The sequence below is a fragment of the Sus scrofa genome, chromosome 13 (assembly GCF_000003025.6).
Source record: "Sus scrofa isolate TJ Tabasco breed Duroc chromosome 13, Sscrofa11.1, whole genome shotgun sequence".
In the NCBI taxonomy this organism is placed as follows: Eukaryota; Metazoa; Chordata; class Mammalia; order Artiodactyla; family Suidae; genus Sus; species Sus scrofa.
In genome coordinates, this window is record NC_010455.5 from 72,609,289 (window position 1) to 72,625,739 (window position 16,451).

The 16,451-nt window shown below is 48.2% G+C and overlaps 1 protein-coding gene across 3 annotated transcripts in view; it reads right to left on the bottom strand.

Moving 5' to 3' along the window:
* The window catches only part of PODXL2 (podocalyxin like 2), a 50,870-nt gene that overhangs the window by 29,979 nt on the left and 4,440 nt on the right, over positions 1–16,451 (bottom strand). Inside the window, exons 1-2 of one of the 3 annotated variants that reach the window (XM_003358547.4) lie at positions 13,532–13,677; positions 7,078–7,356 (exon numbers count right to left, since the gene is read on the bottom strand). In XM_003358547.4, the coding sequence (XP_003358595.3) occupies positions 7,078–7,356; positions 13,532–13,556 (304 nt within the window). In that variant the 5' untranslated portion in view covers positions 13,557–13,677. Of the gene's footprint in view, positions 1–7,077; positions 7,360–13,531; positions 13,678–16,451 lie in introns of those variants that run through there. The other 2 variants (XM_021069445.1, XM_013982020.2) reach the window with 2 other exon arrangements.

Here is a 16,451-nt window from a genome sequence, read left to right on the forward strand (position 1 = left end):
GTCTGTCAAGTAGTCAAATGGGAATAACAATATATACTTAAATGTTTCTGTGACATTAAATACACTAAAACACCTGACAGAGCCTGCAACAAGGAGGCATTCCACAAGGGAGGTGTCCTGGTTATTAAAGGCAACTTCCCTGAGGCTGGACCATCTGCAGCATGGCCCCCAGCAATCACTGCTGCGTTGAGTGACCCATGTCCCCAGGGGCCTGCTAGGACAGCACTGATCTCTGAACTCGGCGGATTCCTTGCCCTGGTGGCCCTCTGAAGGCCTCTTTGTCCCTCCCACCTGAGCAGCAAGCCCCCTTTCCTCCCAGAGACACCTAGATAGATGCCTCCATCTTTCAGGGTTGGGAGCACAGGATGGGGGGGATGGGGGTGGCATACATTGTTCCCTCAGGCTGCCTCCAGTACAAACCAGCCCCACACCCTGGACACTTCCTGTCTCTGTCACGTCCTAAGAACGTATCATTGCATGCCGTGAGAAAAGAAAAGCAGAAATGAACAGGTTGACCACAGGGCCATCACCAGCACAGGGATGTCTCCATAGATAGATTAATCAGGAACAGGCACCCCTTCTATCCAGCCTGTGGCCTGGTCTACACAGACTGGACTCCAGCCCCAACTCACCTGCTCAGCAAGGTACCCAGCCAGGGCACTGCTAGCACAGCCACCTGCAGCGGCCCTGTCCCCTGGGAGAGGCTATGTCTCTGAGTGAGATGCTAAAGCACGACACAAGGCCAGCAGACAGTCGGGATGGAGAAGAGCACACCAAGAAGATGGGACAGGAGTAAGGGCATCACAGGCTTTGGGGATAGGCCCAAGCCACTGCCAGTCAGAAGACAATAATTCTCAGTTCAGCTACATCATGCATCAGCTCTGACCTTGGGCAGAGCATGTAGCGTCCCCGCGCATTAGTCCCCATCTGCCAAGCAGGCTGACAAGAGGCTAATTAAACGATGCCATTACAGGAGGAGAGGAGATGGAGCAGGGGAAAGGCTGGACCAAGCTGTCAAGGGCATTTTTGGTAATGTTAAGACAGTGGGTCTTGACTCTGTGGTTCCTTTTTGTCACAAACCTCCCTGGGGCGTACAGAGGAGATGGAGCCAAGGAAAGGGCATGGCTGTGAGCAAGCAGACCAGCAGAAATGGGCCAGGATGCAGCCTGGATAGAAGCCAGCCTCCTTCCTCCTCTCCCAAAGGGCATGAGTGTCCCACCGCACAGTCCTTCAGTGTGAACAGCGGACAAGGAAGCAGGCCCAAGAGGAGCTGGTATGGGGGAGCAGAGGGTGTGTGCAAAGTGGCCACTTCCTGCTAGTACTCAGGGAATGCTGGCACGTTCTACTGCACAGAGCCCCAGAGCTGCTGAGGGGAGGAGAGAGACCATGTGAGGGAAAAAGAAGCGGGGATGTGTTGGGGGGAGCAGTGGGCGGAGCAAACCTGAGCTAACCCAGCCCCCAGCCCAGGGCCACCCCACTACAGACCGAGGATGGCCGGTGCCCAGCTGCCCTTTTCCAGAATGACTGCTGCACTCACACTGAAATCTCAAGAGTCCACACAAAAGGAAAGGCCCAGGACATAGGCCTGTCTGGTGCAAGGGGAACAGGGCATTTCTTCTCAATGAGGATAGAACAGGTGTATCAAGGGATGCTGCTGTGGCAACAGGTCCTTCACAGGGAGACTACCTCCATCCCCACCCACCACACACCAGACCGCAGCCAGGAGAAAGAGAAGAAGGTGCACCTGGAGTTCCCACTGTGGCACAACAGGATAAAGATCCACGGTTACTGCTGCTGCAGCAGAATAAGGAACCACGGCGTAGGTCACAGCTGCAGCTCATATTTGATCCCTGGCCTGGGAACTTCCATATGCCACAGGTATAGACCCCCACAAAAAGAAAAAAGAAATAAAGGTGCATCTATCTCAGACAAGCAAAGGCTTTTCTAAACATAAAGAGGAGTTCTCAATGTGGTGAACTGGGTTGAGAATCGGACTGCAGCAGCTTGAGTCACTGCAGAGGCTCAGGTTCGATCCCCGGCCTGGCCCAGTGGGTTGGAGGATCTGGCTGTGCCGTAGGTAGCAGGTGCAGCTCAGATTCAATCCCTGGCTCAGGAGCTTCCACGTGCTGTGGGTGTGGCCATAAAAAATAAAATAAAGAAAACCACATAAGGACAGTTCAAAAGATAGACTAAGGCTATAAAAATTTTAATTTACGTACGTCAAAAATTATATGTATTTTATTATTTATGTATAATAAAAACAGAAGTCAGAAAAAACATTAGTATTTTTTATATGAGGACTTATACAGTGATTAAGGAAAGAATGAAAGCCTTGGAGCTCCCATCACGGCTCAGCAGTTAGCAAACCCAACTAGCATCCATGAGGACTCTGGTTCAATCCCTGGCCTCGCTCAGTGGATTAAGGATCCAGTGTTGCCATGAGCTGTGGTGTAGGTCACAGATGCGGCTCGGATCCCACATTGTTGTGGCTGTGGTGTAGGCCAATGGCTTCAGCTTCAATTGGAACCCTAGCCTGGGAACCTCCATATGCTCCAGGTACGGCCCTGAAAAGACAAAAAGATTAAATAAATAAATAAATAAATAAACCAAACTTCAGCTCTGGAAGAAGCATCTTTGCCATCATCTGATCCAACACCCCCTTCTCTTTCACCCCACTTGCTTTAAAAAACAAAAAAAAAAAGACTGGAGTTCCTGTCATGGCGCAGTGGTTAATGAATCCGACTAGGAACCATAAGGTTGCGGGTTCCATCCCTGCCCTTGCTTAGTGAGTTAAGGACCTAGCGTTGCCATGAGCTGTGGCGTAGGTCGAAGACACAGCTCGGATCCCGCATTGCTATGGCTCTGGTATAGGCCGGCAGCTACAGCTCCGATTAGACCCCTAGCCTGGGAACCTCCATATGCTGTGGAAGCGGCCCTAGAAAAGGTGAAAAGAAAAAAAAAAAAAGAAAGAAAGAAAAAATGATAGCCTCAATAGAAAAAAGTGGAAAAGTGACAATAATATTTTCAGAGTACTTACAACATGTTGAGAACTTTAAATGTACTACTGCATTTAACCCTCACAACCCTGTGATACTATTTCCTAAATGAGAAAACTGAGGCTTAGGTTATTAACCGGCCAAAAATCACATGGAATTGAATGGCAGTGTTGGAACTTGGAACCTGCCTGACTCCACAGCTTGCTCATAAGTGCACTTGCTTCAAATCAAAAACAAGTGCTATAGTTTTTGCACAGCAAAGGAAACCCTAAACAAAACGAAAGACAACCCACAGAATGGGAGAAAATATTTGCAAGTGAAGTGACTGACAAGAGATTCATCTCCAAAATACAGAAACAACTCCTGCAGCTCAATACCAAAAACAAAAACAAAAAACCAACACCGGAGTTCCCGTCGTGGCGCAGTGGTTAACGAATCCGACTAGGAACCATGAGGTCGTGGGTTCGGTCCCTGCCCTTGCTCAGTGGGTTAACGATCCGGCGTTGCCGTGAGCTGTGGTGTAGGTCGCAGACGCGGCTCGGATCCCGCGTTGCTGTGGCTCTGGCGTAGGCCGGTGGCTACAGCTCCGATTCAACCCCTAGCCTGGGAACCTCCATATGCCGCAGGAGCGGCCCAAGAAATAGCAACAACAACAACAACAACAAAAAAGACAAAAAGACAAAAAAAAAAAAAAAAAAAAAAAAAAAACCAACACCATCAAAAAATAGACAGAGGATCTATACAGACAATTCTCCAAAGAGACATACAGATGGCCAAAAAAATATACGAAATCTTATTCAACATCACTAATTATTAGAAAAATGCTAATCAGAACTGCTATGAGGAGTTTCCGTTGTGGCGCAGTGGTTAACGAATCTGACTAGGAACCAAGAGGTTGCGGGTTCGGTCCCTGCCCTTGCTCAGTGGGTTGACGATCTGGCATTGCCGTGAGCTGTGGTGTAGGTTGCAGACTCGGCTCGGATCTCACGTTGCTGTAGCTCTGGCGTAGGCTGACCCCTAGTCTGGGAATCTCCATATGCCGCAGGAGCGGCCCAAGAAATAGCAAAAAGACAAAAAAAAAAAAAAAAAAAAGAACTGCTATGAGGTACCACTTCACACCACACCCAGAATGGCCATCATCAAAGAGTCTACAAACCATAAATGCTGGAGACAGTGTGGAGAAAAGGGAACCCTCTCTCAGAGTTGGTGGGAATGTAAAGTGGTGCAATCACTATGGAAAACAGTATGGTGATTCCTCAAGAAACTAAAAATAGAAGTACCATTTGATCCAGCAATCCCACACCTGGCTATCTATCCAGAGAAAACCATGACTGGAAAAGATACATGTACCCTAATGTTCACTGTAGCACTATACACAATAGCCAAGATATGGAAGCAACCCAAAGGTCCATCTGCAGAGGAGTGGACCAAGAAGATGTGGTACATATACACAATGGAATATTACTCAGCCATAAGAAGGAATGAAATACCGGCATTTTTAGCAACATGAATGGACCTAGAAATTATCGTGCTAAGTGAAGTTAGTCAGACAGGGAGACACAAATGTCATATGCTATCACTTATATGTGGAATCTAAACAAGGATACAAAAGGAGTTCCCATCATGGTTTGACGGAAATGAATCTGATTAGTATCCATAAGGATGAAAGTTCAATCCCTGGCCTTGTTCAGTGGGCTAAGGATCTAGTGTTGCCATGAGCTGTGGTGTAGGTCACAAACACAGCCTGGATCTGGCATTGCTGTGGCTGTGGAGTAGGCCAGCGGCCACAGCTCCGATTCAATCCCTAGCCTGGGAAGCTCCATATGCTGCAGGTGTGGCCCTAAAAAGAAAAGAAAAGAAAAGGACACAATGAACTTCTTCGCAGAACAGACAATGATTCACAGACTGACAAAAAGGAGACAGGTTGGGGGTGGAGGGATGGGCTGGGGATTTAGGATGGAAACACTGTAAAACTGGGTTGTGATGACTGTTGTGCCATTTACATATAATAAAATTCATTGAGTTAAAAAAAAAGAAGCACTATAAATGGCTAGAACATATAATATATTCAGTGCATGTGTGTTGACTTTACACACAGTTAAAATTTACTAGTAATTGACGACCATTGTAATTATGCATTATCAAATCAATAAAGATCTCCAAGTGACAAATTCAGTGATGGGAAGGAAAAACACTGGCCTTACTCCACCTGTGATGGGTGTGCAAACTGGAGGCCACTCTGGGAACACTGAGCAAGAGCTGTGCAAAGACTCACATCCCTTGCGTCTGCTGTGCCCTAACCCCCAGACCCACCCTCCACCCTCTTCCTCCCGTCCTCCACTGGGGCGGGGGGTGGGTGGGGGTTGCTGACCAACAGGCCACGTCCTGGCTTCCTGACCAGACAGCAGCAGGGAAGGAGAACAATGGGGACCCTGGCAGGGGATGGGAGGCTGGCTACCTGTCCTCCGCTTTCCTCCCTGTCACCTCACTGTACGTGTCAGGACCACCTGCTCCCTACCCCTGTCCTCGCAGACCCCTCTCTCTGTCCCCTGGCGCAGAGCACTCCGCTGGCCCTGGCCCTGGTCCCCTCTGTGGTTTGCCCACCCCTGTAAATCCCATGCTGCCATAAACCTGATGCTCTATAAATAAACCTCCTGGCATTACCTTAGTGTGACTGTGTTTTCTGTTTCTAGGTGGGCTGCTGATTGATAAATCTTAGACCTAGCAATTTTACCCTAGAAATTTATCTTAAAGAAACAATCAGAAAAGTGCAGAACTATATATGCAGAACTATATAACGATATTAGTAGCATCACTAAAATGGGAAAGAAACTGGAGTTCCCGCTGTGGCCCAATGGGATTACAGGTGTCTTGGGAGTGCTGGTATGCAGGTTCAATCCCTGGCCCGGCACAATGGTTTAAGGATCCGGTATTGACACATCTTTGGCTTAGGTTGCAACTGTGGCTTGGATCCGAGCCCTGGCCTGGGAACTTCATACGCCATGGAGTGGCCAAAAAAGGAAAACTAAATATTCAACAATAGGGAACTGTTTCATAGTGAGGATGATACTACGTTGTCCCTGAAAACCAGGTCATAAAAGAATAGTTATTGATGTGGAAATAAATGTAAGAAAATATTTTAAGTGAAAAAAATGATTCCAATTTTCAATATAAAAGTGACTAGAATGATACACACAAACTATTAGCAGTAATTATCTTTTAGCTGTGAGATCACTGGTGGATTTTCTTCCTTGTGTTATTTTTGTATTTTTCATATTTTCTAAAATATTAATGTATTACTTTTGTAATCAGAGAACACAAATCTAAAATATTATATATTTAAAAAAGAAAAATCAGGGCTAAGTTCTATAACAGCCCACCCACCACGTGTGCTTGTGCACACACAATTTGACAGGCCAATGCTTAAAAATGGGCTCCTGCTGGGCCAGAATGTTCGCGCAGCTGCTGCCGCTAGAAGCACCACGGGCATGCTCTATTGCATCTGCAATCAGCTGGTGGCTGCTTGCACCGCTGGGTCCAGGCCTTGGGCTGGCCCTGTGAACCCAGAGCCCGGCTCTGGTGGAGGACTGAGGGAAGGGCAATTAGAACACCTCAGGGGGTCCGAGACACAAGGAGGGAGAAAAAGATCTGCTGACCTCAGGGAACCTTCAAGAGAGACAATAGAAGGGGGAAAACAAACAAACCCCAGACCTCAGACAGAGGCTCAAATCAGGACAGCTGTATGAGCTCAGGCAGGCTTTCGCCTCTCTGAGCCCATTTCCTCATGGTTAGAACATGGACAGTATTCTTTATATCACTGGCTATAAGCAGCGCACTGAATTACACGAGCACAGAATACAGGTCACTGAACAGAAGTGAATATTACAGAAATGAAAAAGACCTCCTGGGCCAGTAAGACCCTCACAGCCCAGAGGCCTGGCCTGGAGGCTCAGGCAGACAGCAGCAGGGTGGAAGCGGGTAGGCAGAGAAGAGATGGGATCTGAGCAGGACCAGGCTGCCCGGCCTCATGCCCAGCTGCATCACCACTGCTGGTAGCTCACACCCTAGGAGAGAGCGCTACCTGCGGTGGGTCCCAGGTCCAGGCTGGATGCATTCAGCTCCTCCTCTTCTTCCCAGAAGTACTGTGGCGGCTGCAGGATGCGGGACTCTTCGCTCTCTTCGCTGGGGAAGCCTGAGCCAGGAGCTCCCAGGCCAGCCCCCAGCCCCACGGCCTCGCTGGGCTCCTCTGAGTCCAGCGGCTCCAGGCCAGTGGGCAGCAGGAGGTCCAGCAGGGAGGTGGAGGTGAGGCCCTCAGGGCCAGGCTCATCAGCCCCGGCTGCACACATGCCCAGGGACGCTCCTGCACAGACACGAGAGCTGCTGGTTATGAGGCCGGAGTGGAAGGAGGGGCACAGGGTTGAGAGATGTTCCCGGCAACAAAGACCCACAGGGTGGCAGTGGGGGTGCTTCAGGGAGCACCCCTGACACCCAGGGCTGTGAGGGGATTCTGAAGCCCTGTTCTCATTTCAAAAAGGCCAAACTGCTTAGCTCTCCCTGTGGCTGTGGCAAAGGGGAGCCAGCGAGACAGGTGGGAGGAGGAGGAAGCGTCCACCCAAGAAACACCTCCCAAGGACCTGCTCTCGAGGTCAGAGGTCATGCTCATCCAGTGTTAGTAATGACACAGCTGTATGGAGTCTTGGATCCCTCTCCCTTAATTTACAAAAGAGGTGGATGAAAAATATAAAGGTGTTCCCTGGTGGCCTAGTGGGTTAAGGATCCAGCATTGTCACTGCCGTGGCTTAGGTTCAATCCCTGGCCTGGGAGCTTCAACGTGCCTCAGGGGCGGCCAAATAAATAAAAGATAGAAAACAAAAATTAAAGGGCATCTTTTCTATTCTCTCACTCCCACTCATTGACAATAGAAATAGTCCTATTTGCCAGTTTCACAACTTAATTACTAATTACACAAATATTATTAACTTGCTGTAAGTCTTCTGGAAAGTTGCTTAAAACCTCTAGACCTCCGTTTCCCCATTCAAAAGGTGAGAAAGGTAGATGAAATGACCTCCAACTTTTCCTTTCCAAGACTAACACTCATCGATGCAAGAAAGAGGGTTCTGGGAGTGCCTGTCTTCTGTGGTAGGTGCACTGTGGAGATGACAGTATTCATGGAACTTTCACTGATGTTTAATAATAAACACATGTGATAACACTATTGGTGCCATGGGCTAAATGCCTTGCAAGCATTATAATTGTAATTTTAATCTTTACAACCACACTACGAAGTAGCAAGCTGTAAGCCTGGTGGCGGCAACACAACTGGCTGGCTGCTGAGGAGGATGAGGGCATTGCAGACTCAGGAGAACTTGGGAGTTCTTTGGTGCTCTCACTGCCGTGGCCCGGGGGGGTTCAATCCTTATCTGGGAACACCCCCTGCCCCCATTCCACATCAAGCTGCTCCATGCTGCCGCCAAATATTTAAACAACAACAAAACAGAAGTAGAGAACTTCCCCTAGAGTGGGCCAGAGTCTCTGTGTGCTCACACCAGTCGGACAACACAGGACAGCGAATACAACGTCAAGTGGCAAGGAAAGCAGGCCTGGGTCCGGGGAAAAGGGCCTAACAAAAGAACAAATGTGCAGAAGAGGATCAATGGTCTTGAGTTCAGACCCAGGAGCAGGTTCCATCGGAGGGCATGACATGGAAGGGAAAGCAGGTGTGTGCTCTGGCTTCCCTGGCTAAGCCACCTGGGAAAGCATGCAACAGCGGCACCTCAGTGTCCTCACCTGTGCAGCAAGGTGAGAATTGCCCCAGCCTCACAGACACAGGGCCATCCAGTGAGGTCAGCTCCACGCAGTGTATAAACCACATCACCGAGGGCAGACTGCAGTCTACAAACCTAAGTAGGATTATTCTTTATAAAGAACAAAGAACCTACATCCTTGGCCAGAAAAAAGAACATGTAAGAGTGACAAGGACCAGTATCCCCAAATATATAAAAATAAAAAGTTGATATGAATAACAAAGATCAGAATTTTCTATGTGACTTCAAAGAAAAAACTATGACTAAAGGTTAGAAAAAGCAACAGCTCCAGAGTCTCAAAAAGCCTTTAGGGAGTTCCCATCGTGGCTCAGTGGTTAAAGAATCCGACTAGGAACCATGAGGTTGCGGGTTCGATCCCTGGCCTTGCTTAGTGGGTTAAGGTTCCAGCGTTGCTGTGAGCTGTGGTGTAGGTTGCATAAGTTGCTCGGATCTCTCGTTGCTCTGGCTCTGACATAGGCCGGCAGCTGCAGCTCTGATTCAACCCCTAGCCTGGGAACCTCTATATGCCACGGGAGTGGCCCAAGAAATGGCAAAAAAGACCAAAAAAAAAAAAAAAAAAACCTTTAGGCAAGCCATCTGCCTGACCCTCATTCCTGGCCCCACCCTGAGTGCCAACTCCCTGGCCCCCCAGTCTTGGCTGGGCACCTGCATTACCCGGGCCTCTGGACAGATCACTGCACTTTTCTCCCTGAGCTGTAACTGCCACTACACAGCCTCCGCCCCTGGACAGTGGTCAATGCGTCCTGGGTCTGAGTCACCTAAGAAATTCCAGTGCCTAGACAGCCTCTGAGATATAACTGAACTCAAAAGATGTTTGAATAAATGAACGAATTAATAAATATTCTTTTGTTTTTCAGATAAAATAACTAGTTAAGAGAAGTGTTACAATTAGCTGGTTCTCCCCACAAAAAGATGCTCTGTGAAGACAGACTGGAAGACTACCCTTTGCATATCCTTTTTCCAAAGTCTGCACAAAGCAGAGGGCATCTGGGTGGCACAGACACCTCTTGGGATTTAAGGAGCAAGAAAAGAGTCCAGAGCTGAAGACTGTGAAGACACCCCTCTCCCTGCAGCACTCTGCTCGGGGTCCCCACAATGACCCTCACTTACAGTGGCTCAGAATGCAGGAACCTCTCCTCTCACAAAAGACTTCAAGTTGGGAAAGTGGCCCCTACATTTCCACCAATAATGCCCTTTATTATATTTCTGCAAGGATCCTGTGTTTGGAAATAGTTCACTATCGGAGTTCCCGTTGTGGCGCAGCAGAAACGAATCCGACTAGGAACCATGAGGTTGTGAGTTCGATCCCTGGCTTCGCTCAGTGGGTTCAGGATCCGGTGTTGCCGTGAGCTGTGGTGTAGGTCACAGACGCAGCTTGGATCTGTCATTGCTGTGGCTGTGGCATAGGCTGGCAGCAATAGCTCCAATTAGACCCCTAACCTGGGTACTTCGATATGCAGCACCTGCGGCCCTAAAAAGACAAAAGACAAAAAAAGAAAAAGAAAAAAGAAATAGTTCACCAGAGTTCCCGTCGTGGCTCAGTGGTTAACCAATCTGACGAGGAACCATGAGGTTGCAGGTGTGATCCCTGGCCTTGCTCAGTGGGTTAAGGATCCTGCATTGCTGTGGCTGTGGTGTAGGCTAGTGGCTACAGCTCTGATTAGACCCCCAGCCTGGGAACATCCATGTGCCGCAGAAGCAGCCCTAGAAAAGGCAAAAAAAAACCCCAAAACAAACAAAAAGAAATAGTTCACTTATCAACTGTACTCATGCAACAGTCATCTTCTTCTTTTTTTTTTTTTTTTTTTTTTTTTTTGCCTTTTAGGGCCACACCAGCGGCATAGGAAGTTCCCAGGGTAGGTGTGGAATCAGAGCTACAGCTGCCAGCCCACACAACAGCCACAGTAACACCAGATCCAAGCCGTGTCTGCGACTTATACCACAACTCATGGCAACAGTGGATCCCCAACCCATTGAGCAAGGCCACTGATTGAACCCGCATCCTCATGGATACTAGTTGGATTTTATTCCATTGAACCACAATGGGAAGTCCCAGAGTTATTTTCTAATTTATAAAAAGTTAACCAGAATCATATAATCCTGCCATCATATATGATGGCCCATTAGAATCAAACTTCAGGTTTTACGTAGGCTGCAGTGTCTTATTGGAGGTAACATCTGCATTAGACTTTCACTGCTCAGAGTGTGGTCACCTCTCAGTTCCTATTCCATGCCACATGTTGTGCCAGGCTTCCTCTGGAGACATTAAGATGAACTCAAGACAACCTCTGCTCTCAGGGAAATAACCACTGCCTGGAAGATACAATGCAAGTTTTACATAAGACACTAGCTAAAGGAGTTCCCTGGTGACCTGGCGGTTAAGGATCTGGCATTGACACTGCTATAGTGTGGGTTCAATCCCTGGTCCAGGAACCTCTGCATGCCAGTGGCAGTGGAGGCAGGGAGAGAGGAAAAAAAAGACACCAGCTGATATACCAGGTTTACTTTGCAGACGCAGTATCCCCAGGGTTGGGGGAACCAAGTACTAAGAGAAACTAACCTGGAAAAGTGCATGCCATCCAGGAAGAAAAAGTCAATTGGTGAGAAATGTCTGTAAGAATTAACTAACAAAAACTGAACAGAGTCCCAGGATAGTCTTTGAGAGGGCCCTGAGGTGAAGATTTTTACCCATCTATTTACAAAGACAATACTTTAGCCTCTTTAGAAACATGCAATTTTCTTTAAGAATCCTTGGAATTTTGCCCTCCACAGAACCACTGGAGAATCAAAGGTGGGAGAGGATTCAGCCTGGCTGACCAGATTAGATGGGCTGGGAAGAGCCCAAGTCCGCCTGCCTTTGGGGATAAGACACTGTAGTTGGTGAAGCTCCCCATGCAGACAGACTGATGACTGCGCTGGGCCTATTCACCACCATTCCCATGACTCAGGCAAGGTCCCCATCCTCCAACCTCTCTCCTCCACCTGTGGAGAAGCCACAATCCCTCCGTCTTTCTCCATGGTCTGATAGGAATTAAAAGAGATTTTGATAATCAAGCTGAAAAGCTATGTATTAAAAAAGGACTCTGACATTTTATTCCTTCTGCAGCAAACAGTTCCATTTCCTTGAAATGATTATTTTTCCTTTATATAGACCTGGATATTTTCAAAAGCTTTGACAGTAGGTAATTATTTAGATAATTACTACAGGTTACTTATTTTCAAATTTGCCCACCAAAATAGTAGCTGAGACCTAAAGATTCTGTGTACAATTACTTTTGCACTTAATAATTACTCTGCCTTAATTGAGAGCCCCCACCACCAGATTTTTTTTTTTTTTTTTTTTTTTTGGTTGTACCTGAAGCATGTGGAATTTTCCAGCCAGGGATGAACCACACCTAACTTGCAGCCTGTGCCACAGCTGTGGCAAGGCCGAATCCTTTAACCGGCTGAACTTCCCCCACCTGATTTTAAATTTCGGAATTACACTCTTTCTGATTTTTTTTTTCCTCAAGCACCTATAATTTTCTGTTACTTCCATCACTCCCAACAAAGAGGGAAAGGAAAAGAAGGCACATGAAGAGGCAAACAATGCAGGCTTATATTTTAGGGGGGTGATAAAAACCAGGCCTCAGTAATCCTCATGTTGTATCTTCCCTGCAATCTGGTTCTGATCTCAACATCCTTCTCTGATTTCCACTCTCAGCTCGCTCCACCCTTCCCTAAACAGCAGCTCTCAAGTCCAGGGCTCCGGAGCCCTTGCCAGACATGCACTCTGGAGCTGCCCAGCAACACCTGTCACACGGCCCACACCCTGGAGTGTCCCTTGCAAGAGAAATGGCCTAGCGCTTCCACCCTGCCACACACAGTTACACTCGAGTGTGTCTGTGTGCGTCTGCAAAACAGCGCTGAAAGTTCTTGTAGGGTGTTCACACTGCGGTGTGTAAGAGAGCCGCACTGCTGGGCACACAGCGCCCACACACTGAGATAGTAACAGGCGTCACGGAGGGTACCCGGGAGAGAGGGGCGGGAGAGCGAGCAGATGGATACAGCTGGGCGTGGGTCCAGACGCACTAGGCTGGCCCGTCCTGGCTTGGCTGTCAAGCACAGAAACTGGAAAGGAGCTCTACTTCTGTGCTGGGTCTCACCTTCCGAAAAGTATAAATGGCACCCCAGGACAGAGGAGGGGGTGTGTCCGTGACAAACACTGATGCCACTTTCAGTGCACACCAATCGATCCTCACCCAGCCCTGGACCAGGGGTTCAGAGGCCGGCGCTGAGCTGAACGCAGGGCCACGCTCGGGTAGCTGCCCTTCCCTGGGCTCTGCACCGCGGCCCAGACACTGGCCGCGCTCGCGCCACACGTGCGCCCCGTGCCTCCAGGAGCAGCCGCCACCTGCGCGCGCACGCGAGGCTGCGCCGGGAGCCGCGGGCGGAGCGCTAGGACGCGCGCACGGGCGCGCGTACACACGCCCTCCGGCGCCCCTTGCCCACCCTTGCCCACCGCTCCGGGTGCCCGCCCTGCACGCACCGCACCCTGGCGGTGGCCTGCGCCCCCAGCCACCCCGCACACGTGCGGGCCCTGCACCCGCCGCCTGCGCTGTCAACACACGGTCCGGGCCGGGCGGCCCTTTGTCACCGGGACAGCTCCCCGCCCCACGGACCCCCGCCCCGCCCCCTGCCCTCGCGCCCGCGCCCGTCCCGCCCGCTCACCTCCTGCCAAAAGCAGCAGCAGCATTGGCGGCAGCGGCGGCCCTGCGGCCTCTGCAGCCGACCCATGGTGCCCCGTCGCCGGTCCGCAGCCGCCCGGGCGCGTCAGGGCCGCACGGGCGACCGCGGTGGCGCGCGCACGCCCATTGGCCCGCGCGGCCGTCACTCGCCCCGCCCCGGCCGGCCGCGTGCCTAGGGCGAGCCCCGCCCCCCCGCCCAGTCAGCCAATCAGCGCCGCGGAAATGGGGAGCTGGGCCACATTGCTGGAGCCTCGTGCCTCGCGCCTCCAACCTGTGAAAGGACCTTGAGGACGCGCCTCATGGGAGCGAGGGTTCCTCAGCCTGTCTTGGCTGCTCTGGGTGACGCGATACTCATTAACAACATTTAATTGATAGAGGAAACCACAGCCCCAAGCGCACGCCTTTCTAAATAACTCGTTAAGGGGTAAATCAAAAGATAAATTTTAGTTTAGAAATTAATTGCGTATCTAAATCCCTGCGGTACAGCCAGCAGTTCACAGAGGAGAGTTTATAGCCATAAATACATTTCTTAGAAGTAAGTGAATGAAGGAGTTCCCTGTTGTGGCTCAGCAGAAATGAATTTGACTAGTATCTATCAGGACGAAGTTCAATCCCAGGCCTCGCTCAGTGGTAATGATTCCCCCATTGCCGAGAGCTATGGTGTAGATGGCAGACGTACCTGGGAGCTGGCTTGGCTGTGGTGTAGGCCAGTGGCTACAGCTCAAATATGACCCCTAGCCTGGGAACCTACATATGCTGTGAGTGCGGCCCTAAAAGCTAAAAATAAATAAATAAGTGAATGAAGTATTCAATTTAAGACGCTTTCACACACACACACACACACACACACACACACACACACACCACACACACACACACACACCACACACACACACACTGAAATAACAAGAAAAACCCTGTTCAACTGACTGTCAAAAGCCTGAAAAAGACAAATAAAGCAGCCAAACCTTTAGCATCAAGAAAAGAAGACATAAGGAAATACTATTAGGAATGAAAAAGGGAACAAAACTACAGATACAAGATTTTAAAATTATAAGCAAGGAGTTCCTGTTATGGTGCAGTGCAAATGAATCTGACTAGGAACCATGAGGTTGCAGGTTCGAACCCTGGCCTCTCTCAGTGGGTTAAGGATCTGGCATTGCCATGAGCTGTGGTGTAGGTTTCAGACCTGGCTCGGATCCCAACTTGCTGTGGCTGTGGTGTAGGCCGCAGCTGTAGCTCCGATTGGACCCCTAGCCTGGGAACCTCCATGTGCCACAGGCGTGGCCCTAAAAAGCAAAAAAACAAAAAAAATTAAAAATAAAAAAACCCACAAAATCTGAAGACCCCCCCCAACACCCCAAAAGGCAGAGAATGAAACTTAGCCTCTACTCCTGACAAAAGGAACAAACAAAAATTTCAGAAGCAAACTAGAAATAGAAGGGAAAGAATCTTCCTTAATTCAATAAAGGGTATTTCCTAGAAATCTACAGCAATCTTCATACTTAAGAAAACTTAGAAGCATTCCCATTTAAGTGAGGAACAAGAAAAGGACTATCACTGCCACCACGAATATTGAATATTCTGTAAGAGACAATGCAATAAGGAATAAAATGGGATAAAAACTTCAGAGAGAATTTGGTAAAACTAGTTATTTGCAAGCTTACCTAGAAAATTCAAGATGATCAACTGATAAGAGTAACTGAAAACTGGAGTTCCTGTCATAGCTCAGTGGTTAATGAATCTGACTAGCATCCATGAGGGCACAGGCTCAATCCCTGGCCTTTCTCAGTGGGTTAAGGATCTGGTGTTGCCATGAGCTGTGGTATAGGTTGCAGACGAGGCTTGGATCCAGCGTTGCCATGACTATGGTATAGGCCGGCAGCTACAGCTCCAATTCGACCCCTAGCCTGGGAACTTCCATATACCGCTATTGTGGCCCTAAAAAGCAAAAAAAAAAAAAAAAAAAAAAAAAAAAAAGTAGCTGAAAACTAACTAGATTTCTGGATAGAAGATAACATATAGAAATCAGTAACTCTTTAAATATATCATTAATAACCAATTAGAAAATACAGTAGGAAAAAAGATCCCACTCACAACAATTAGAAGCCAGGAATAAACCAAGTAGAGGTACAAAATCTAAATGAGGAAAATGCTAAAGTTTCATATAACAACAGAAAAAGAAGGGGGAGATTCAATATTATAAAGATGTCAATTATTCCCAGACGAATCAACAAATTCAATGCAATACTAACAAAAAACCCTGATAGAGTGTTTGTGGAATTTGACAAGCTGATTTAAAAATTGATCTTGAAGAGGAAATATTCAAGATCCAAGGAAATTCTGATCAAAACACATAGAAATTAAAATGGTGATTAAATCTAGAACAGATGAATAAACAATGAAAAGAAACAGAGGTCAGAAACAGATCCCAATACACATGAAATCATTATAAAGGAAGCATTTCAAAACAGTGGAGAACCAGATATTCACTAAATAAATAGTGTTGTGTCAATTATATTTGAAAATATAAAGTTAGATCCAAATTTCACATCATACATACCAGTTAGAGTGAAATGCTAAATCTAATCTTTTTTCCCCCTTTTTTGGCTGCCCTGCAGCATATGGAGTTCCCAGGTCAGGGATCAGATCCAAACCACAGTTGCCACCTACTCTGTGGCTGTAGTAACACTGGATCCTTTAACCCACTTTGCTGGGCCAGGAATCAAACCTGTGTCCTGGTGCTGCACAGACGCCACCAATCCTGTTGCACCACAGCCGGAACTTCTAATCTAATCATTCAAAAAGCTACTTTAAATATTGGGAAGTAATACAGGTCATATATTTGCCAAATACAAAAGGCAAAAAGGAAATGATTGAGATATAAACTATATAAAAATGAA